Source organism: Taudactylus pleione, unplaced genomic scaffold (genome assembly GCF_031769625.1).
Source record: "Taudactylus pleione unplaced genomic scaffold, aTauple2 ptg000282l, whole genome shotgun sequence".
Lineage (NCBI taxonomy): Eukaryota > Metazoa > Chordata > Amphibia > Anura > Myobatrachidae > Taudactylus > Taudactylus pleione.
The window spans coordinates 5,135,723-5,161,395 of NW_028284684.1; the positions used below are offsets into that span (position 1 = coordinate 5,135,723).

The 25,673-nt window shown below is 43.8% G+C and overlaps 1 protein-coding gene across 1 annotated transcript in view; it reads right to left on the minus strand.

Annotated features, from left to right (window-relative positions):
• ADGRD1 (adhesion G protein-coupled receptor D1) overlaps positions 1-25,050 on the minus strand; it is a 596,761-nt gene extending 571,711 nt beyond the window's left edge. The window contains exons 1-2 of the mRNA XM_088482162.1: positions 24,658-25,050; positions 12,844-12,880 (exon numbers count right to left, since the gene is read on the minus strand). Coding sequence (XP_088338288.1) covers positions 12,844-12,880; positions 24,658-24,723 — 103 coding nt within the window. The 5' untranslated portion in view covers positions 24,724-25,050. The remainder of the gene's footprint in view (positions 1-12,843; positions 12,881-24,657) is intronic.
• Positions 25,051-25,673: the final 623 nt, after the last annotated feature.

Genomic DNA, 25,673 nt, shown 5'->3' on the forward strand with positions numbered 1-25,673 from the left:
TACTGGGGGGGCCTGCTAATGGGGGGCATACTACTGGGGGGGCCTGCTAATGGGGGGCATACTACTGGGTGGCATGCTAATGGGGAGCATACTACTGGGGGGGCCTGCTAATGGGGGGCATACTACTGGGGGGGCCTGCTAATGGGGGGCATACTACTGGGGGGCATTCTACTGGGGGCACTGCATAGTGGACCCTACTACTAAGGGGACTGCATAGGGGGCACCACTGCTGGGGGCATTGTGTAAGGGACACTGCTACTGTGGGCATTGTGTAAAAGGGGCACTACTGTGGGCATTGTGTAAAAGGGTCACTACTGTGGGCATTGTGTAAAAGGGGCACTGTGTGTTGTAACATAAATAAGAGACACTACTTTATGGTGTAATGTGAATCAGGGGCAGTATGTGCGGTGTAATGCGAATAAGATTGTGCACTGTGACTCCTAGGGCCGTAGCCCACTTTGTAAACAAGTACTGTGATTCTGCTGGCCGTACCCCACTGGGTGGGTGCACTACTTTTAATTTCTGCCACTGCTGTGTGGCAATGTGTCATAGATGTGCTTTATACTGTGGTGTCTGTGTCGTTGTGCCGCTGCTTTGTCGCTTAGTAACCAGTCAGCTCACTGCAACCTTTAGCCAATAATGTTGAAAACAATATTATAAGCTGTGATATGGTCTAAATTGACTGGAAATTAATGTTATTGAGGTTAATAATACTCTAGGAAGAAAAAAAAGACCAATTTATGTGATTTTAGCTTTTTTTGTCAATTTTTGTAAAAAAATCCAAATCCAAATCCAGTCACCGCAGTTTGGCAAATCCAAATCCAAATCCAAAGCCGGACGACGAATTAGAACCAAATCCAAATCCGGCAAAAATGGTCCAGCGCACATCCCTAATAGAAACATAGCTACATACTATGCTTGGGAATTGAGAAAGCTTTTGACATGATTAACTGGGCAATACATCACCAGCTCTAAATAAAACTTTGGAATTAAAGGAAAATGCATTGCCTACCTGATCAATTTGTATATATGACATCTTTAAAACATAATTAGGTCCTAATGGCTATGTATCAGATACATTTTCAACCCTTCGATTTGCCATAGCTTTGGAGGCATTGCCGGTTGCTCTGCACCAAAATTGTTCTGTCTCAGAATGGAGTTGAGTTGGATCTGAGACAATAAGTTTGGAATGTAACAAGAAGACATTTTTTTTGTGTCAAGACCAGAGTGATAAATTCTGATAATTCAAAATTACTATTGGAACACATTTTCAGGAAATTGTGTCAAGTCAGAATATTACTGGTTACCGATTATTACTTTCATTTTCTCAAACTGTGCTACAACCATTCAGGCTAAAAGTAGTGATACTGACAAACAACCTGTCATTACATTTCAGTATCCAAGACTGATAGCAGTTCATTGACTTGTGCAGGATTTGCAGTAATTTCAACTCCCTCTGATCAGTTATTCCTCATGTAAGCCAAACACTTTGCAAAATGTATATTATTACAGGAATCTTGCGAACTGTTAATGGATTAGGTAAGATTGACAGAGTGATTTCTCTACCTAAGCCTGTCAGATTTAAATTAATATGCTCTATTCTGTGTTGCTATGCAACGAAGGGTTTCACTACTTGACATAACTTTTGTAACGTGGAAGAGAGATTTCCCAGTGCTTGATACTTTGAAATCTACTCTTAAATATGTGCATAATATAAAATGGCTATCTGAGGACAGCCTTCAAGAACATTACATTCAATTCCTTCATAGGGCATACTGTACATACTGTATCTCCAGAACAAAGAAGACACTTAGTAGAGCTTGGAAGAGGAAAAAGGGAGATGCCTTAAATGCAAATGGTTACAGGCAGATAGGATATATTGTTTTGGCCTTGCAGGTATACTGAAAAATTAGGGTGCAACCTAAATTATTATTTTGTAAATACAATTTGTTATATTGCCCATGAGAAAATAAACTATGTAGTCCTGTAGCCTAAGTGCTATGGAAAAATATTGTTTTCCTAGACTAGTAACAGTCAAATTAACAGTTGCAAAGCACCAGATTGTGAACAACTGTCCAAAACAGATCTTATACTGTCTGTCATGAAGTCTGAAATTCCCAGGGACATAAACATTACATTCCTTTATTAATAAATTACAATATAAATGAACTTTATAAGAATGATAGGTAACCAAAAACCTTTCTGCTGTACTGTATTTGTGTTGTTTAATGTTCTATGATTTCTTTTTGTTGGTTATTATTTAATTGATTCATAGTTGTGAAAGTTATAATTTGAATAAAAACAAATTGAAAAAATAGTCAGACAGAATGGTTGTTAGAAACAATTTTGGTTGTTTCCCGGCAATGGATCGCTAGTGTTTGTGAGTTGCATCATGATGCTATATCCGGCATTTGCTACTTACCAGGCTTTATTATGTGTTATTTATTCTGTAATTGCAATGGGCTGGCTTCCCCTGATCTCTCATTGGTCCAACTGTGAATAAATAGGGACTCCACCTTCACCTCAATGCTGACTATACTGCATGCTGAATATGAAATTCTTGCTGTATATTCTGCTACACCATCTGATTTCTGTTGCTGACCCAGATTGTTTTTGACCTATGTTTGTTAGCCCATTTCCCTGACCTTTGCCTGTTTACCAACTACCTACTATGTCTGTCACCTTCCCCAAACTTGGTATGTGACCTGTTTACCCTTTCTGCCGCCTGCCCTTACTTTTTGCCTGAATCTAGACCAAATCTCACCCTCTACCTCAATCTGCTTGGATATCATCTTTAGTACACATGTCTGCATGGGTTGGGTACGGGATGAAGGCACTCGGGAGGTCAAAACTCCCGGTGGCCAGCATCCTGACAGGGTTAGGATAATGACACTTGTCAGTAGGTATCCTAACCCTACCCCTAAAGATATCGTCTAGTGTGTACCCGGCACACTAAACGATATCATGATCAATATTGTTCAGTGCCGGGCACCCTCCCTCTTCCCCGAACATGCAACAACCTGACAATATCGTCAGGTTGGCCTACATGTTCGGGCGATGAACGACAATGCCCAATGACCCGCGGGAGCAAGCATCGTTGGTAGTTATCGTTCATCGTTTTAGCATACACACTGGCCGATATAGTGAACGACTGAATGATAACAATATCATTATCGTTCAGTCGTTTAAAATATCGGCAAGCGTGTACACACTTAACACTCCCTCCCCGGACAATGACCTAAACTCCCCCGGAATGCCTAACCCTCCCTGCTTAGTGCCTAATTCCAACCCTCCCCCCTAGTGCCTACCCTTAACCCTCCCTGTCCCCCCACTACTTACCTTCGGGATGCCGGTGGTCGGGATGGCGGCGCCGGGAATCTGACAGCTGTCGGGATTCGGGCGCTGGTATTCTAATCACCGGCATCCCATGTATTCTAAGCGCTGGCATCCCATGTATTCTAAGCGCCGGCATCCCATATGCCGGGATTGTGATTATATCCCGTCTGCATGTCCTTCACAATTCCCTTAATCATGTTCAGTACTTGCGGGGATCCCAGTGAACACCTGACTCCATGCCCTGAAGTTATGTAGCGCCAAACTGAAGTGGCTGAATCAGAAAATCACCACTCCGGTGATTTCCCTAATGATAGTGACAAAACAGGGGGTAAATTTGACAGATCCAGGTTTCTGGCACTCTGGCCACATAGTTGTATTCGTTAGAAGTACATTTTATGATGAGAAAAATTATTTAATCTAATGTTTTTGTGATTACATTGACTAAAGGCACTTTAATATATTTAAAAACATGAACAATTCTAAGACCCAGAGAAGGCAAACACTGGAGGGGTAATGAATTGACTACAATCACTAATCCATTCTATTACAAGTGACAATTTTACTACATTGCAAAACTAATTTAACAATTACATTGCAATTTCTGAATGAGATTACAACTACAGATGTGTCCACATACATCTAGCCTCCTTGCGTGTCAAACAGCCCTTCTAGTCCTGCCATGCTGTGCAAAGCGGTAGCACAAACAGCTTCTGCTGATTAAAATGAAATGCGGCATGCCTATGTTCTGTGTGCGACTGCGGGTGTATCTGCATTGCAAAATATGGCCTTATTTTATTTGTGTACTGTAGCCAGTTCTCCATCAAACTTTCATATCAGTGAATTTTTGGCATTAAAATATACCTATAGCAACTGAATGATTTACTGCTTACTGCTGACAGTGTGCAAGTACCTTGCCTAATGCATCACTAGGTGCAAAAAGCACACTAGGGAGGAGACTTATGGAGCATACACAAGGTACGACTTCTATGAGCGATTTGAACGATATCGTTCATATCGTTATCGTTCACTTTTTGGCAGTCACCAACCTGACAACTACCAACGATGCGTGTTCCCGCATGAACGATAGCGATATGTTATGGATTGGATGGTTAATCAGACAAGAGTTGTCAGAGTACTGCTGCCAATTGACTAGTTGTGGCCAAGTGTAGAATATGAGATGCAGCCTGTGGGCTGTAGGAGCAGCCTTGAGGGCTGGTTGTGGCCTTTATAGTCGTGGCCAAGGGACTGGTGATGTGAAACAGCCTTGGGGCTGTTGGAGCAGGCTTGGAGGCTGATTGTGGCCTTTATAGTCGTGGCCAAGGGACTGATGGTGTGAAGCAGCCTTTGGGCTGTTGAAGCAGCTTTGAGGGCTGATAGTGACCTGGGGCCCCTGGACCGTTGCAGTCTTTGGGCTGATGAGACTCAGGTGAGGTTTGCAACAAGAACGTGGGGCTGCTACCAGTGCCGCCGGGTGGACACTGGCGACGGTGTGCTTAACAGCGCACCTGGAAAGCAGAGTTGCTACCAGTGCCGCCGGAACGACACTGGCGATGGTGTGCTAGATTGCGCACCTGGAACGCTAAACTGCGACTGGTGCCGCCGGGTTGACACAAGCCACCGGATGATGACAGATGCTTCTGGGGTAGGAAGCGCTCCGTGCTGCCCAGATGGTACAAGCAGCACGTGTGGACGAGATGCAGGTGGAGCCGCCTGGATGGAATAAACAGCACACACGAAACACAGCTAGACAGATTCAGGAACTCGACTGACATGCAGGAGACAGGAACCGGAAGTACGAAAAAACTTCTATCACCGGCATGGAGTGCTGGCCTGGCTGGAATTTAACAGAGACAGTGGGACTGATTCAGACCCAGTCGCTCTGACAGAGCGCTCGCTCTGAATCAGGGCCGGGTTTCTTTTTATTAGAACGGCCTCCTGGCCGCTCACATAGCTGTGGGTGACCACCCACAGCTACAGCGAGCGGCCATGATGATGGTCGCGATGGTCAAGACCATTGCGACCATCGGGCTTGCGATGAGACCCTTGTGGTAGGGTCTCATGGCTGCAAGCCCCAGAGAGATTTCGGCTCTAACAGAGCCGGAATCTCTCCACTGTCATCACTCTTGATGTCAGTGGGACCGCCCCCAAACGACAGGGGTTCTTATGGGAACGCCTCAGTTTGGGCAGCCACCCCCCTGGCCCGCCCACCAAAGGGGGCGAGCTGTCACTCAACATCGACAGCTCTCCCCCTTTGATGCGAGACCCGGAGCGACGGAGTGCCCGTCGCTAGCCGGGTCTCGTGCATGCGCACGATGGAGCCGGCTCCTTCGTGCGCATGCGCTGTGGGCCACCATCGACCCGGTTGCGAGCGCTCAGCACTTGCGACCGGGTCTGAATCAGGCCCAGAGTCCAGTAAAAGCAAGTCTCCCTTAATGACACAATACTGTGCACCTGGGCTGTGTCCAGACAGGAGAATCAATTAGTGCACCTGACACTGCACACAGACAAGCAGTAATTAGTGCAGTGCCTCAGTAGCAACAAAGGCTGGAACTCCAAGCAATATGATCTGCTTAACTGCAGATCCGAACACGATATCTATGGTCTTTCATGCATGCTGGCCAACTTGGACGATTTTGGAAAGATTTGCCTGTAAAAAGATATCTACGATAGATATCTATGATAGCTTCAATGAATATCTATCAGTGTGTACAACCAAAATTGTTTGGCCTGAACTACAGAAAGTTGGAGGGAAATCTATCAACGATATCTATGGTTGTTCAAGTTCTTCTGTGTATATGCAGCATAAGGCTTGGAGAGAGATAAAGTGGAGATCCTGTCGTTTTACAGGCTGTGTTTGAAAACTGACAGTTAGGAGCGGATTGGTTGGCACTTGATCTTTCTCCACTTTATCTCTCTTCAGTACAGTACATCTACCACTAGGGAGAGGGCAGAAAGCACTTCATATAAAGCACCCCTGGATCTCCCATTCTGAGTTAAACAGCTGTGGGGTCCTCTTTTCATATTGGACAAGCACAGAAAATGTGCATGTAGGACGTTACCTAGCAACCTCTGCATGCTGGAGATAGCTGCTGTGCACTAGAAGGCTGTCTATCGGGAGAGGTCAGGTGACGTGTGGGGATGAAGAACACTTATTTTATAACATGTGCAAAGTTCTTTTTTAATGAATAGCTTTTGATGACATGGGAATAAATAGGAAATGCTGCATAACTGCAATGGATGTGTCAAACATTGGGAATTAAACATGAGGGTTAGGATGCTAAAGACAGAATTAATCAGGATGGTTTTATGTTCATCCCTGGTAACTCTCTATAGTTGTTGGTTGAAATTTTATGGGAGAGGTGTCCAAAACTGTGTGTGTTTTATATATATATATATATATATATATATATATATATATATATATATATATATATATAAAACATTTTTGGTTTTATTCCAAAACTAAATGTTTTAGGAATACTAAGCTGTACATTAAAATCTTAGTTACATTGCTGTCAGGTTAATGGGTAAATCGAATGCTTGTTTGTTACAAGTTCATTGTCTTGGAACACACTGAGAAAGGCATATTTTTGTTCTTAACATTAAAACCAGATGCTCTTAAATGTGCTGATATACTTCGGAAACCATATTTCATTTAATCATAAGGTTTCATGTTACTGTATCCATGAATAAAACGCAGCTAGCTCTGCATAGCTGTACTGTAATTACATGTACAGCTTTCACAGAGTATGGTCCCTTTCATGCAGAAGACCAAATTATTCAAAATGAAAATAAATGCTTTTACTGACAAATACACATTTTGATATCGGCCTGCTTTGTTTCATTGTAATGATTTAGCTCAAATAGTATTTCTTTTTCAAATAAAATATGAAAGAGACTGCAAAGGATACCCCTTATTCATGTAATTCAAAATAATGGTATCAAACTCATAATAAAAATAATTTGTCAGCTAACATGAAGGTTAACAAAAAATGTTTGTACATATGAATATTCGTTATAAACTACACACAAATAGGATGAATTGCTTAGCTAAAAGCAATACAAAAGTTAATACAGGTTGAGTCTCCCAGATCCAAATATTTCAAAATAAAGAATATTCCGAAATACAGAATTATTTTGGCATGACTGAGATAATTAAACCTTTGATTTTTGATGGTTCAACGTACACAAACTTTGTCTAAGGCACAAATTATTAAAAATATTGTATAAAATTACCTTCAGGCTGTGTGTGTATATGAAACATAAATTAATTTAATTTCTGTACACAAAGTTTGCTTGAGCCACAAAATTATTGAAAATATTGTATAAAATTACCTGCAGGCTGTGTGTATATTGGGGACCCATTCCCAAGATATTTCATTATGATAAGCAAATATTCCAAAATACTGAATACCCCTGGTCCCAAGCATTTTGGATATGGGAGACTCAACCTGTAATTCAATTACTGATTCAGTAGCGTATGCAAATGCGAGTACACACTCAGGACGAGCGATTGTTTACCATAGTGAATGCATATAAGCCGTGATCGCATTGCAATTACGGACGCACAGAGGAATCCATCACTAAGTAAGTGACAGGCTGTCAGCATTTGCGGAAGGTGACGGGGGGTTGTCAGAAAAGCGCAGGCGTGTCTGTGTGTTTGAACGCAGTTTCATTGACGTACATAAATTAACCACTGGGATTGCATACGCAGCATGAGAGCTCACTGCGTGCGAGAAGACATGCATTTTGTGCGGCTGGTCAGACTTGTTGTAAATGCTGTGTACAAGTGCAATGTGCGTCGATGATACCAATGTTTACGCAGAAAAGCAACACTGCACAGATTCAGATATCAGAATGCAGCAGTGGGCGTATTTATGTTGGCTGTGCTTTGGCAAGCATTAGAATACTTTAGCAACTGCGATCCGTAGGCGATTGCGGTTGCAATCGCAATTGCGTATGCTACTGAATCAGGCCCAGAGTCAGCCTAACACAACACACTGCAGGAGAAGACTTTTGGGACTGGGAAAGAACAAATTCAGGGGCAGATTCCCGATTATCAGGAATGACCTGTTCTGCTCATGTGCAGAATGGGTCCTGCATGATCGCACGCAGCACCTGCTATGCCTCTGCCTGATTGACAAGCAGAAGCATTTCAGGGGCGGTGTGGGAGCGGGGATTGCCAGCGTTCTCGGAAAGTTTTCCAGGAGTGGCAAGGCCAGGATCTGCATCCTCGGATGCAGTTTCCTCGCCTCGCAACCCAGCCAGCCTATGTAAGCTGAGGCTTACTCAGCTGGCCGGCGCCATCCACAATCACAAATGAAGCGGGGGGTGTCAGACACCTATTGCTGCATTTGCATATTTTCAAGGACAGAAGTACGTCCCCTACTGAATCACCCCCTCAGTGCTTTATCTACTTAACCAAGTAGATTCCAGTCATTAAATCCACCCCGAAAGTAGCAAAACTCACATGCACGGCATTGTGTACTATAGATTAAAGTCTATGGATGCATACACAAAAACTTATTGGTTGGAAACGTAGATATGAAAACCACAAGATATCCTTCTTTTGCAAGAAGTGAACGAAGCGGATTGCAGTAAACTAAAAATACATATATTTTTTGCATATCTATATTAAAAAAGCTATTTATTAATTGTATCTCCTAGTTCTCTGAACATTTTCAGAATGCTGTTGCCTAGCAACCCACCAGATCAGAATTTCTCAGGGCCTAGTATTGTACACATAGAGCTATAGCCACTATATAGCTAATCAACCAAAGTCTTTTACTTTCATAGAGCTCATATTATTTTCTATCCATGATTGACATTCTGCTGGCATTTGGGGAGGCGACGGGCAGTACTCCAGAAAATGGGGGTGTATTGGCTCTGTTTTCTGGGTGTGCAGAAGCCAGTGGTCCCGCAGCTACATTGGCCCATGCTGCGTGATTTCACCGGACATACTGAGTAACCTGAGGGTTTACTCAGATGTCGATGTTCAGGAAGTTGATCCAATGGCTGCATCTTGGGGCACAGCAGCGGATCAGATAAGCCGGCAGTGGGGGTCTGTTTACTTGAAACGCCTCCTGCAGCTTTTGCATATTTTAGCACAAAGACGCAGCGGCTGTGCTATAGCGTATATCTCTGAATCAGGCCCTATATTCTTCCTCAGTGCAAGTGGGGATGTTTTTCACAAAGCATGTTCTATACAATGAAATGTACATTACACAGCTTTAACCCCAATTTGTGGTAAACATATGAGGTCTTCCTGCACATATTAAAAGAATGTACAGCAGCAGTTATCTACTAATCTCAAAACCAGCAAAGCTTGTATTGCCAATCACATGCACAACTGTCCAGAACAAAATGTTACAGTTACAGCTGACCTAGCAATTTAGAATACAATGCATGCTTACCAGTGTTCAACTGCTTAGTTCCAACTATGTGATAGAATAAAAAGCAGAGATGTGAATTTAAAGTGATGCAACTTATACAAGCATCATTTAAACTATGGGCCTTGCGACCCAGGACTCTGCGTTGATCAACGCAGAGTCCTGGGCTGGCCACTCCCGCCCCCGCACTGCCCCTTTAATGCCTCTGCCTGTCAATCACACAGAGGCACAGAAGGGGCTGCTTGCGACTACGCAGGACCCATTCTGCACACTCGCAGAATGGGTCCTGCATACGCGCAGATTCCAGATAATCGGGAATCTGCAATCATCAGTGCACTTGCGTGCACTGCTGAATCAGGCCCTATGTTTCAGTTGACTTTTATACAACCCCACACATACTTCGGTGCAGTGGCGGAACTTGTGAGTGGTGGGCCAAGGTGCAAAAATTTGCTTTGGGCCCCCCTCCTCCACCCTACTTCAAGTTCAAAGTGCAGTGGGTGACAGGGAGAGGTAGAGGGTGACAGGGAGAGGCAAGAAGGTGACAAGGAGAAGCAGTGGCTGACAGGGAGAGGGAAGAGGCAGTGGGTGACAGGGAGAAGCAGTGGGTGACAGGTAGAGGAAGAGGCAGTGGGTAACAGGGAGAAGCAGTGGGTGACAGGGAGAGGTGACAGGCAGTGGGTGACGGTGAGGGAAGATGCAGTGGGTGACAGGGAGAAGCAGTGGGTGACAGAGATGTGGAGAGGGTGACAGGGATAGTTAACAGGCAATGGGTGAAAGGGAGAGGGTGACAGGGAGAGGGGAGAGGCAGTGGGTGAGAGGGAGAGGTGACAGGCAGTGGGTGACAGGGAGCGGGAGGGGCAGTGGGTGACAGGGAGAGGGTGACAGGCAGTGGGTGACAGGGAAAGGGTGACAGGCAGTGGGAGACAGGGAAAGGGTGATGAGAAGAGGTGACAGGCAGTGGGTGATGGGGAGAGGGAAGGGCAGTGGGTCACAGGGAGAGAGTGACAGACAGTGTGAGACAGGGAGATGGGAGAGGCAGTGGGTGACAGGGAGAAGGTGATAGGAAGGGGTGACAGGGAGATGCAGTGGGTGCCCGACACATTATGCCACACTGTAGTACCCACACATTATGCCACACTGTAGTGCCCACACATTATGCTACACTGTAGTGCCCACACATTATGCTACACTGTAGTGCCCACACAGTGTACTCACCAGCAGCATCCTTAGGCAGCCGGCAGAGCAGCAGTCACAGCCTCACAATGAGTCACACCCATGAAGCTGTGCAGCTGCTAAACTCCAGGTCAGAGGAGCATGTGATGGGCTCCTTCAATCAGAGCACTGACCCCGACTGCAAAGACTACTGGGGTATATTACCCAGTAGTGCACTGCAGTGCTGAGCCTAACTGCACTGTGCCCTGGTTCTCTCTGCGTGTAGTAGCTGCCAGCTGTCTCAGTCACAGCCTTGATGACTGCCCAGCAAGCAGCTGCACTGCTGCCTGCCATACAACTACAAACGGCGCTGGGCAGTGTGTACCCCTATATTGCGGTAGGCCCCGATGCAGTGCATCAGCTGCACCGCCGGTAGTTCCGCCCCTGCATTGGTGGGTCTCTGTCCCTCTCCTTGCCTGTTCAATATATCATGGTCCCATGGGCGCGGAGGGGGGGGGGAGCGGGTACAGTTTACCCGGGCCCGGGCTTGCTAGAGGGGCCCGGCGGGGCCCAGGTCCAGCGTCGCCCCCCTCCTTCCTCACAGCAGCTCAGCACACAGCTTGTGCTGGGCTGCAGTGTGAGATTGCTCGCGGCTGCTGCAGAAACCGGAGGCAACCCTATGGCTGTGGGGGGAACCGATCACACTGATCGCGCCCCCCTGCCTGCTTATTGCCGGGCTGGGGGGCTTACAGAGCCCCTTCCCCGGCGCGCAGCAACACAATATTTTTTCTTTTTTTTTCAAGGGGGTGTGACCACGCCTCCCGCAATTAGGCCATGCCCCCTCCTTTACCCGGGCCCGGCCAGGCTCTCTACGGCCCTGCATGGTCCCTTCGGTTGCTATTTGAACTATGGGTCTGATTCAGAGTTGAACACACCGGCGATTACGTACATAGATCAAGCAATTGTTTGCCATCGCACATTCGTATAAGCCACACTGCGTGTGCGCAGCAATCGCATTGCAATTACAGACGCACATAGGAATCCATAGCAAAGTGAGCGACAGGTGGGCTGCGTTTGGCGGTGGTAACAGGGGGGTGGTCAGAAAAATGCAGGCGTGTCTGTACGTTAGAATGCCTTTTTATAGGTGTACATAAATTAGCCACTGCGACTGCATACGCAGCATGTGAGCCCTCTGCGTGTGAGAAGAGCTGCCGAGTCTGCGGCTGGTCAGACCTGTCACAAGGTAAAGATGGCCTCTCGATGTGCTTCGATGTTACCGATATTTACTCAGGTATGCATCATCGCACGCAGGTAAGAAGGCAGCATTGGGCGTCTTTATGCTCGGGTGATCTTTTCACACATTAGCTTATTTGTGCAGCTGTGTTGCGTACGAAAACTCAGCTGCAATTGCATCAGTGTCCATCTCTCAATCAGACCCTACATACCAATAACTGAACTGTTAGTGGTATGTAGGGTTAAACTGAAACCAGCGTTGTTTTCTATATATATATAAAAAAAAAAAGATACCAGTACCACCAGAAAAAAGCTTAAAACTAAATCAGTAGTAGAGACACTGACAAAAGTCATTGCCTTAAGTGACATGTTTGAGACATGGGCCATTCTATTCATATGGAGCTTACACCCAACTAAGATCTGCATTAATATAACTGTCTGTCACACTTGCGTTACAATGTGCTATAAATTAATTCATGAAAGCATCTACAAAAGTAAGGAACAGATGTTTAACTAACCCATGCAATGCCTATAATATTTGTGTTGACCTTTAAAACCATAATATCACTTTAGATTTCAACCTAAAAGGTATATTTATTTTTTATCGACAACATTGCCAGTAATTCTATTAACAAAAGTCTGCCAATTTTGTGTACAATTCTGATGCACTTTTGTTAAGAAATAGGTTTCTGGTCATAAGCAGTGACCCGTACATGCTATGCAAATGACTCACCTGGATGTCCTTGCGACTTGCCGTTATTCTCAGGAGCCTGTGTAGGAGAAAAGACATCAGTATTAGAGCTGATATAACATAGGGCCTGATTCAGAAAGGATCGTAACTGCGATTACACACGCAATCGGCTGATTGGTGCATTCTGCGCATGCATCACAGTGCGCGTGCGTGTACCAGCCACTGCGATCACAATGACTACACAGATCCATCTCAGAGTGATTGACAGGTAGTACCGTTTTGTGGGAGGTGGTCGGCGAAACGCAGATGTGTCAGTGCGTTTGAACGCTATTGCAGGAGCATGCATAAATTATCCACTGCAATGCCATACACAGCTTGTGTTCTCACTGCGTACCAGAAGGTTAGCAATTTCTGAGTAAGGTCTGACCTTGTGCACATGTGTGTGAGGCTGCGACGATACTCGATGTTACCGATGGTTTTGCAGTCTTGCTAAACATTACGGATGTGTGTAAGGTAAGGTGGGCGTCCTTATGTAGTGCTACATAGCGATCGCAATGGATTAGCATATCATCTCAGTCAGACTGCATGCGTAATTGCAACCGCGATCGCAGTTGCGATCCTTACTGAATCAGGCCCATTATCATCTCTTGATATATAGATCCATTCTATAACTTGTAATGCTGCCAGTGAGAGCAAATACAGAAAAATGTAGGTCAATGTATTTTTTCCACTAGCCATGTTATTATATGTGCATTTGGAGTCTAAATTTAAGAAAGAGAAGCCAAAGGATTTGAAAAATGTGAGAATGCACTGATTATACTAGTAAACTAGTACTTAGAAAACTAACACATACATAACATAAATCACTATAGGTTAAAATATGCTGTGCAAATCGGTGTGTATCCATTATATAAATGCTAGAACTCCCTTCGTTTTGGAAATAAATATACTATATGACAAGTGTAACACCAGCCGCAGCAGCTCTAGAAACACAGCAGGTCTAGAGACTCTGGTGTATCCATTGTGATCCTTTCCCAGTTGTTGCTACTCTAGAAACATCAGAATTACCTGTTTACCAGTTATTTGAGATTTTCTAACTCAAGCAAAAGTCATGAAAATGGGAAACTAGAAGGCCTCCAGTATCTACTGACACAAAACCCCTCAGAAACTATATAAGGCTAGAAAAGAAGAAAGACAAATCCAAAGTAGCTGTTGAATTATTATATTGTTAAATAATTTAGCAATATATCTTTGAACAAGGGGCCTGATTCAGACTTGCGAATAGAGAGAGCTATCTCTCTCAACTGATCATCTTGGTGAGATCATGCTGCACTGCAGGTGGGGCAGATTTAAAAAGTGCAGAGAGATTTATGGTGCATACACACGGACAGATTTTTCTTCAGATCTGAACGATAACGATTTAAAAAATCGTTCAATCGTTCATATCTGAAGGAAAATATAACATATCTGATATATCTGTCAGATCTGTCAGATGAACGATTTGAACGATGCGCGTTCCCGATGGTCAGATAACCATATCTGACATCTGATGTGTTTGCAGTCAGACTTGGACGATTCCATTCATTTTAATGCAGTCAAAAATCGTTCAATCATTCAAATCGTTCAATCGTTCATCTGACAGATCTGACAAATCTGACCGTGTGTATGCTCCATTAAGATTTGAGAGGAGTGTTTCCAAACTGACATCTAAATTGTAGAGTAATAATAAAGCTGTGCAGTATTTGTGGGCTACATGCAAAAGCAGCCAGTATTTACCCCTCATGTAAAAAAATGTATGTATTTACTTCCCTTGCATTGCAATATGGTTTGTTCAGGTTCACAGTTGAGAGAGATATCTCACTCAGGGGGTCATTCAGACCCGCTCGCGAGCGCAGGACGCTCGCAAGCGGGTCGATGTTACCCCAATGCGCATGCGCACGATGGAGGGAGCTCCGTTGTGCACATGCGCGAGACCCAGACAGCGACAGCCAAGCTGTCTCTCCAGGTCTCGCACCAAAGGGGGCGTGCTGTCGATGGTGACTGATAGCACGCCCCCTTTGGTGGGCGTGCCGGGGGCGTGGCTGCCAGACGGAGGCGTTCCCATGGGAACGCCTACCGTCTGGGTCCGGCCCCACTGACATCACTAGTGATGTCAGTGGGAGTGATTTTGGCTCTGATAGAGCCAAAATCACTCCAGGGCTTGCGGTCTCGTCGCAAGCCCGATGGTCGCGATGGTTTTGACCATCCCGACCATCTTTTTGGCCGCTCGCATATGCTGTGGGTGGTCACCCACAGCTATGCGAGCGGCCAGGAGGCCGCTCCATTTTTAGGTAGGAGGGCACTGATTCAGAGCGAGCGCTCAGGTCAGAGCGTCCGGCTCTGAATCAGGCCCTCTATTCCCAACTCTGAATCAGGCCCAAGATCTGTTCCAAGGGCCTGATTCAGACCCGCGCGCGAGCGCACAGCGCTCACAAGCGGGTCGATGTCCGGGCAGTGCGCACGCGGGGCGTGCGCGTGCCCCGGAGCGAGCAATTTACAGCTCGCCCCGTTTTGTAGGCGGGTCGTGGGGGTGGCTGCACAAACGGAGGCGTTCCCGTTCTCTATTAGAGCAGGAAGTTCACCGGGGCTTGCGATGGACGAGACCCTACCACAAGGGTCTCGTTGCAAGCCCGATGGTCGCGATAATCGCAACCATCGCCAGGCCACCCGCTAAAGCTGTGGGTGGTCAGCTGGACCAGGAAATTGGAGGACGGCTGGAACAAATAGGAACAGCTACAGATGAGTAGCAAATACACACTTGAGAGCCCAGTAAGGAAGCTCATTGACAAGGCTATGAGTCCTGTTGTACTGGCAACTTGTTACTGCAGCAGGTATCCCTTTATAGGGTCTGCAGGAAGCTAATTGATGGAGACCTGCGAAAGAGCTGTTCCACTGGTGGAGGCGGAGTCAAGTGGTCAAGTCCAACATGGCTGCGCCCATGAACCGGAGAGCAGCAGCCTAATCCTGTGGAACACTGGTCCTGCTACAGCTGAGAGACTGCAGGCTCCAGCGTGGAGAAGTGAGACCCGCAGGACCCGCCGGAGAAGAGACAGCCGCCGCAGCACAGCGTGGGAGCCGGAGGGTGCAGCGGGACAGCGCTCGTAAAGGTAAGTGGTGGGGTATGGTTCTGGGGTCTCTTAGGTGGCTTGTGACAGCGTCCTTATATTAGGCTGCGACGGCATTGCGATTGCAAACATTAGCATATTTTCTCATATGAACTGCATGCGTAATCGCAGCTGCAATAGCGATCCGTAATGAATCGGGCCCCAAGTTCCACTCCTGCCAACTAAAAACAAGAAACTGAGTATACAATGGAGTCACCAAAACATTTAAAAATGGAAAAAACGTTGATTGGACTGACAAATCACGATGTCTGCTGCAACTCGCAGATGGTATAGTAAGAATTTTTCATATCATGAATCTAACTCCTCACCCTTACATATAAAGCCCCCAATCATGCCACTCACCCCTGCATCTCCAGGCTAATTTCTGTTAACGCTCCATCTTCCCTCTCCATTGATCCCCTGGTCACTGCCTCACCTCAATTCTGGTCACCTCCTCTCACTCCCACATCCAAGATTTCTCCTGTACTGCCCCACTGCTCTGGAACTCACTTCCACTCCCTATAAGATTATCTTCCAGTATCCACACATTCTTAAGACTCAACGATTCATAAAAGCCTATCAGCCCTCCTCATAATAGCTCAGTACCCTACCCCTCTGTCCTCCCATCTCCTGTCCAGTGTTCATATCACGGTACAGGATCCTAGTATGATGATCTTTTACCTACCCCTACATCTTCCCCACAAGCGCAATTTCATTACTTGCTTTTATCAGCCATATTAACTCGCTATACCATTCCCTTCACCCTGCATTTGGTTGTATTGTTTACTTAATAGTTATGCTAGGTTATTTTATTTATCGATGTATAATAGTATTGTTATTCCTATACGGCACTGCAGATACCTTGTGACACCACATACATAAAAGATAATAATAACATAGCACGTCATCTCAACCTGGTTCCATAAACCTGACAATAAGTTCAATTAACTCCATTGACCTACACCAAATCTCAATCCAATAGAACACCTGCACAATCCTCTCATGCTAAGCTTACTGCTGTTTTTCACTATACTGCTTATGCCATGTATAGTGTAGGGCCATAGAGAGCTGTGCCGGGCACAGGTCATTTCAGGGTATTGGAAAAAAATGGTATTTGCTGTGCGGCAATGTGCGCTCCACACTGGGCGCAATCAGTGAGATCGCTCCCCCCCAAAAAAAAAAAAACACACAGAAGAGACAGCTTCTGATGAACAGTTGTAGCAGCCTCCCTGGACCCACCGCACCACAGCACAGCACAACAGATTTATTAAAAATCCCTTGCAGGGACAGAGCTTGTGATAAAGCTCTGTCCCTGTGAAAAAAAATACAGTGACAAGGTTCCGCACATGCGCCGACTGGCTGCCTCAAACCCCCCCTCGTGCATGCCCCCTCCCACCTGCGAACTCCCCTTACTTTTACTTACCTCCGGCAGGTCATCGCTGCTCCAGGTTCCCTCTGGGGCTCTGGTCAGCTGGTCTCCCATCCTGCACTGTGACCCGGTCAGCTGTTTAATGCAGCAGCTGTCCATGGTCACAGTGCAGGAGCCGGGAGACCAGCTGACTGGAGGGAGGACATCACAGGAGCACCAATCACCGGGCCTGGTAAGTTTTTTTTTTTGCAGTGATCAGCTTGTGGCCTGCTCTGCTCTGCCTGTTAGTGCAGAGCGGGAGTCCGGTAACCGGGGGACAGCCTGGTGGCGTTATTATCACAAGGCTTCCCCCAGTATTTTTTCACATTTTATTTTTAGTAAATCTCAGGCAGCTCGCATTTCCCATTACAGTTATGGTAAATGCAATCTGTTTACTAAAAATATGTGATAATTAGTGCTTGGAGTAGAATTTTACAAATCTACTCCAAATGCCCTTTAGTAATTTAGGGGAAACTAAAATAATGTGAATAAGTAGTAAAAATAATGTTAATGAATAGAGCCCATAGAGAAAGTGAGAGATATTCGCATTGGAAAAAATGGTCACTGCTTCTCTTGAAAATGTGTATGGACAGGATACGTTCAGCGCCGGAATCCCGACACCTGTCACAATCCCAGAGCCTTAATCCCGACCACCAGCATCCCAAAGCTAAGTAGCAGGGTTAGAGTTAGGCACTGGGGGAGGGGGGGGAGGGTTAGGCACTAGGGGGGAGGGGGGGGGGGAGTTAGGTGTAGGGTGCAGGGAGGGGGAGGTTCAGTTTAGGCACTAGGAGGGGGAGTTTAGGTTCAGGCACCAGGGAGGGAGGGTTAGGGTAGGGAGAGGGGGGGTTATGATACCTACCAACAGGTGTTGGTATCCTAACCCTGTCGGGATTTTGATAAGAATAAAGAAGAAGAAATACTTAACAACTGTTCTTTTTAAACATATGGAGAATGTGAATTCTGATAAGCCTCATATATTTTCAACTCCACTCATTTCTCAAGAGCTGCGATAGTGGAGACAATCTTAACATTTCACACAGTGCCAGAAACTCCTCTGTTCCCATCTGTTTAACCAATAATTGACAGGATTACACCCATCTATAAGAATAGCAGGTACAAAGACTTTCTGTTCATTAGGGTAACCTTTGATATATCTGGGAATTATTATATTCCCAGCTAAGTGTAAAAGGAGACCTTCAATACATTTGGGGGCCTATTCATCATCACAAATAGATACGTTACAAATGCGGAAATGCTAAGTACACATGGGGAAACGCTAATTTAAGAAACGGGTCCTTTAATTTTTAGGGAACCAACAGGGCCACCTAATATTCAGAAAACTGAAAGGTTTTGGAGTTTGCTTCACAATTAATGCCCCCAATGATGAAATAGGCCCCTTGCAGAGATCACATTTTAGGAACATCTGTTTTTTTTGTATTCACTCATCATCTGCTCTGTGTTCTACCTTCATCATTTATATTTCCACCTTATAAGTCATTTCAACTGGTACCACAAACCGATGTAGATATTGCTCAGCAGGCAGTAAGAGGATGAGGGCCATTGGGTTCAGTGGGTGCCAGCAACATTGAATGTATTGGCACAAGTTTCTCTGTTGGAGAAGATGATATGGATGGAATTGATTTTAGTGGGTTTCTGCGTTATCTAGATTACTTGCAGTTTTATCCAGAGCTATACAGATCTATGGCAAGACATGGCCACCACACAAGCCACATTTCAACCCTTCCATAATGGACACAAGAAAATTAATTATACTGAGCCACTGAAAGATGGAACCAACCTAATTATCGCCCCAGCACTAGTAAATGTGGACTATTGACATTGTTACCTTGTAACTATGATAAATGAGTAATGTAAAAAGAATTATGTATTCAGTTGACAGATATAGCTTTTTAAGAAAAACATTTAACTGCTTAAATTGATGGCATAGTCTAGAAAAGGTGTTTACACTCGTTTGCCAAATATACACAGGCCAAGGCAACAAACCTTAATGTGTCACATATTGTATTTCATCAAACTTGTTTAAAATCGGTGGGGAGAAGACATAAACAACTGCAGATTTTAAAGTTTGGTATCAAGCCAGAAGCCAGGTAGGCAGGATATATTTGCTTTAGCCAGGGGCATAATTGGTACTTTCACCTCCATTCCTGTTATGGTATCCCGAAGGGTCTCACAGCAATACAGGGCAGCATATAGTGTAGTATTACAGAGTATAATGTAGAATAACACAAAGAGCAGTTACATGCACTATTAGCTGCAGTATGGCCCTGATTTCAATAGGGTTTTTTTAATCCCCAGACCTGTACATAATTTAGAATATCCATAAAATCTGTCTGTTAACAACTTGTGAGGAATGGTGTACTGCGGCCCTCCAGCTGCAGTGGAACTACAAATCACAGCATGCCCTACAACAGTTTTGTTATTAAAGCATGCTAAAACCCGGGTTGACCCTTTCACAGAGAAAAAGGACCTGTGTTGATCCACAAATTACCAGGTCCAAATGCTTGACCCGGCTATTTGCTTTTCTGTGTGAAAGGGGTATAGCAGACCTCAGTCATGTCGGAAATAATTTAAAGTGTGTATCCAAATTAGGCATTAATCCTGTTATCCGATGCTCATACTAAGCAGCAAGATCAGCCAAGAAGAGCCAGATTAAGTTTTGTTTAAATGACCTAAAATTAATTCAGAGGTCACTGTAGGCTATAAAAGCGCCAAGATGGTAGAAAAATGGTAAAATAAATAGAGGATAATGGGCCTGATTCACAGTTACACGCTTTTAGCATTGCTGCTGCATCGCTAAAATATACTAATGGCGCAGGAGGCGTCTCTCGTAAATAGACGTTTCCAGCCATCTTCTGTGATCCGCTGATGCCTCAAAGATGCAGCATCAGATCAGTCTGCGCGACCATCAATCATCTAAGTAACCTTAAGGTTACTGTGACGCTTTCCGTTTTCTGTGACGCTGTCTGATGCCGCTCCCGCTCGACCGCCAAATGGTCGCAGTCTGTCAATCATGCTGCAAAGTTTGGGGCACTGCAAGTGACTGTAGTGACACAAAAGCAAACCAAACTATTTATTTGGTGCATTATAACTTATTAGAATTGAATATGTCTTAGATCTGTTATCAAACAATTGACAAATCCATATACAGAAATATTTTTTAAATTAAGGGGCATATGTATCAAAGCTTGATGTGAGAAAAAATTGTGAGATATATATCACCAACCAATCAGCTTCTAACTTACATTTTGCAGGCTGTGTTTAAGAAATGATAGTTTGGAGCTGATTGGTTGGTGATATATATTTCACAATTTTATCTCACATCAAGCTTTGATACATATGCCCCTAAATCCATTATTTTTGTTAAAACAAAATCCGTCTGCTATGTTAAACTGCCTCACTGCAGAACTGACCTAGACAATACCTCAATAAGGGCTTTATTCAGCATTATTGGGCAACATTGTTACAATATTTTTTATATTATCAATTTTTATCACAGCTATCCAGCATTTTTCTATGCAGGGACAGCGGTTGAAGTTCCTGAAGGCAATGTTTTTCTAAATGCGAAAACATAACTTTCCTTTCCTTGTTCTGCGCATGCTCAGTAATGAGCTTACTTAGCACTGCGAATAGTCTCCTTCCCTGCAGTGTGGCAAGCGCCAAGTATATGTCCAGCTCCAGCCTCCCAAAAGTATCTAAACTGATTAAAATGTGTACATATACTTTATATTAGTCTGTATTAATTTATATTTATGTGATTTTATATAAAAAAGTAGATATAAATTATTTTATATATAAAAGAACATAACTATAAATGCCTAATGTAGTCATATATATATATATATATATATATATATATATATATATATATATATGTGTATATATATATATATATATATAAAGCCTATGTTCACATTTTAAAGAATTTAGACAGTTTTGGGGGGCTGGAGCTGGACACTTGCCCGTCACCACACTGCAGGGAAGGAGACTGGGGCAGAGTTTCAAGATCCTGCAGGGTCTGATGGGAAAATGTCCTTTTGTCCCTGCAGTTTTCAAGATAATTAAGAAATTTCTTCATATAACGCCCTTCTGAGACGACATTATATAAAGTTAGGACTGATGGAGGAGTTTGACGAGTTTTGCCTTGCTTATAGCCAAAATATGTTAAACGCACTGTAGAGAGCCTTGCTCCCTATAGTGCGATACTCTGCGAGATGGGTATTAACGGAGAAGATAATTGTGTTACCATCTCCAGTAACCCATTGCTAAATAGTGAAAATACTTAAAAAATGTGGAAATGATTGTTTTTGCATTATTTAAGTAAATAATTTATTGCTGAATAGAGCCCTACACGGTCAAAATGACACCATTTGTAAGTAACTAAGAAGTGAATACAATAATTTGTCCAATCACCAGTAAAGACTGTGTTATAAATGGTCTATGTCAGAGGTTCTCAAACTCGGTCCTCAGGACCCCACACAGGTCACATTTTCCAGGTTACCCAGCAGGAGCACAGGTGTATTCATTACTCACTGACACATTTTAAAACATCCACAGGTGGAGCTAATTATTTAATTTGCGATTCTGTGAGGACACCTGCAAAACATGCACTGTTTGGGGTCCTGAGGACCGAGTTTGAGAACCTGTGGTCTATGTCAGTGAGTAAAATGAAACAAAATAAAAAGCACAGAAATAACATCAAGAGAAAAATACCAATAACTAATGTACAGTGTGTTGCTACCCCAGGGGTACATACTGTCATTTGACAGTGTCCTAGGGATCTGTAGCCCCATTCATCACAGTAGAACCCTGATAACAAATTGAAAGTGTCTCTTTCTAAAAGAAAGCATATCTGAGCTATCTATCTAACCTATACCAGAGAAATATTTGTCTGTTCCTGAACTCTGTACTGACATTGTAACGGAACCAACCTACTGTAGATACAATATATTAATTGATACAAAAAAAATTTTTTATATGAATTAATAATTAATTTAACCAACATTGATTCAGACAGAAAGGCAGTGCCACTTTCAAAAGCAGACATATACCACCCAATTAAAAAATTAAAAAGGGTTACCTTTGACTGACCCCCTAGGCAAGGGCTTTTCTCAGGTGGGTAGGAATAATGGGGGAGATGTACTAAGCTCTGAAAAGTGATAAAGTGCAGAGTGATAAACCACCAGCCACTCAGCTCCCAACTGTCATGTTACAGGCTGTGTTTGAAAAATGACAGTTGGGAGCTGATTGGCTGATGGTTTATCACTCTCCACTTTATCACTTTTCAGAGCTTAGTATATCTGGCCCAATGTGAGCAATTTGTTAGCAGGAAAGATGAAGCTTCATGCTCTATGCTGCCAGCACACAGGGTGAAAACAGATGGGTGGAGCTTTTAATTGCAAGCTCTAGTGACCAGGGTCTACTTATGTTCTGTTTCACCGTTACTGTATTGTTAATCATGATATGTTCATTTTGTTCTCCCTGGTTGTACAGTGCAACAGAATACTAGCACTACGTAAGTAAAGGATAATAATAATAACAATAATAATAATAATAATAATAATAATAAGCATTGTTGTTTTATATAATAAAAAGTCTAATGGTGCGTACACACTGGGCGATCAGGAAATACAGTATGATTATGACATCGTAATCATACCGTCGTTCCTGATCACCTGTAGTGTCTGCACTGAACGATCAGTCGTTCAGTGCAGGCACAGTCCATCATTCCTGAACATGCCAATCTGTCATTATCGGGAGTGCGCATCGCTGGTCGTTTCTGACATAAAAGTGCATGATTTGTGCACGATTACTGAGCGATTACACGATTACGATGTTGTAATCGTGCAATCACTCAGTAATATCGCCCAGTGTATACGCACCTTAATAGTGTTCATTGCATTTATTTCAGCCCTTTAACCAAACCATCCATAAATACTGTAAATGCTATGTTCTAAGCAAGCAAATAGAAAGAAACCCTTAATTATCAGCTCTCAGACACTGTATCAGTTGCTTGTTAATGTACATGTCAGTGTGCTAAACACAAGTGTGCCTGTGACAGCTCTCGGTCATGTAGTTGCACTAGAACATTGGGGTCCTGAGGATCGAGTTTGAGAACCTATGTTCTAGTGCCACTACATGACCGAGAGCTGTCACAGGCACATTTGTGTTTAGCACACTGACATGTGCATTAACAAGCAACCGATACAGTATCTGAGAGCTGATAATAGTGCATGTTTTCCAGGTCTCCTCACAGAATCACAAGTGAAATAATTAGCCCCTGTGGATCTTTTAAAATGTGTCAGTGAGTAATGACTGCACTTGTGCACCTGCTGGGTGACCTGTGTGGGGTCCTGAGGACCGAGTTTGAGAACCACTGCACTAGAGCAAAAAGAGTCATTAAAAAGCTTTCGTATGTTTGTGCTTAGGATATACTGTAAGTGAAAGCATTTGAACCTCTTTATTTATTTAATATACTGTACATGTACATATGTAATAATTGTGAGGATTGGAGGCTGTTCCATTACACAGTGTAAAACTTTTTGTTATTGTATTGCTTGTATTTGGCAGTGACAGTGTTAAAGGGACTGGACTGTACAATAAATTACGCATGTAGTGGTAGTAACATGTTAATTAATATACAATTAATGCTGGACTATAAAATAGTGTAATTAATTGTATGTTTGTGCTCCCTGTTTCCATTACGGATCGTTTGTCCTGGGAAACCAAATATCATATAGATAACATGAAGTTTCCCCCTGGTGCCCATGCACAGTGCCCACCGTAACCTGCTGAGAGGATGGAACATCACAGAGGGACGTGACCGGAGCTATTGGTGGTTGCGAGCGACCAAAAGTAACTTCGCAGAGTAAAAACGGAACAAATGCTGCCATTAACCCCATTAGTGCCTGAAAGGCCTGATATGATGTAAATCACTTCTCAGCATTAGCACAAATTGTTTATAGAATATACCTTTTTTAGTGTTAACTACAGGAAGCAAATCTGCATTAGGGGAGTGTATATAGTGTAACATAAAACGTGGCAAATATCATCAATCAGGAGAACAACTTTACCAAAATGAACTGAGGTTTAAAATCTGTAGCTCTCTAGCTGTAATGTAACTACGAGTCCCATCACGCCCTGCCAGCTAGAGATTGTAATTCCACAACAGTATAAGAGGCACATTGCACAAACCAGGGTTGGGTTGGCAGATAAATGAACACATTGATGGGGATAGTGTATGATATACATTTTGTGCTTTTCTGCCGTATACAGAAAACTATTTACCTGATTTCCACATGATCGCAAAAATAACAGGGCAATCCAGGGAAAGAAATGAAAGGAGTTCCCCATGAGTAAATCGTGTTGCCCCCCACTGTCAGATTAAGCTGTGCAATTGTCCTCAACTTGTGCAAAGTGTGAGTGCTGCTGAAGTCATTAGGGAATACGGCCAGTACTGCACTAGTTGTACTCCAGGCTGGTGCAGATCTAGCACTCTACTAGTTGTACTCCTGGCTGGTGCAGATCTAGCACTCTACTAGTTGTACTCCAGGCTGGTGCAGATCTAGCACTCTAGTTGTCCATGTCCTTCCTCTCACTCCAGTGAATCAGCATCTGCAGGTCACATATCCAAACGTGACTGGTGTCAGGAATGAAAACAAACTTCTTCAATCCCCAATGCATCTGCTGTTCACTTTGTCACCGCAAAGGAATCTGTGTATAGACTCCTGACAATAATGTGTACCTCCATCCCACAAAATCCAGGGTGGGGAAAAGGCTTCAGTGATGTCATGCTCACTCCTCAAACTTTGTCCTATTCCACAACACTATTTATAACTTTACATTACACGCTCCTTTCTGGGTCCTAACACCAGGCTGCCACAGACAATAGTAAAATGAGATCTAAATGTACAACACAGATAATAGATCTGACATAAGTATAAGTTTATAGCATCACAGCATAATACATAAAGCCCTATGTACTATGTTGTCCTTCAGGGAAGAAAGTTTAACTTTTCACAGCTGTGTACTCTGCCAAAACATCCTGAGTCTGGGAGCTGACTACTAAAACAGAACCACACAACATTAATATATTTTGATGTGGATTATTATAGTTTGTATTAACCAGGTACATTTACATATTTTGTCTATATTATATGATGGTATTTCAAGTCAAACCTTAGATTGTCTAATTTAAATAGGGAATTACATAGAATCTATTGGTCTTTAAATTGATAACACTGACATATATATCCTTTTAAATGGATAACACGGACGCACTCTACATACGCTTTGTGTGTAAG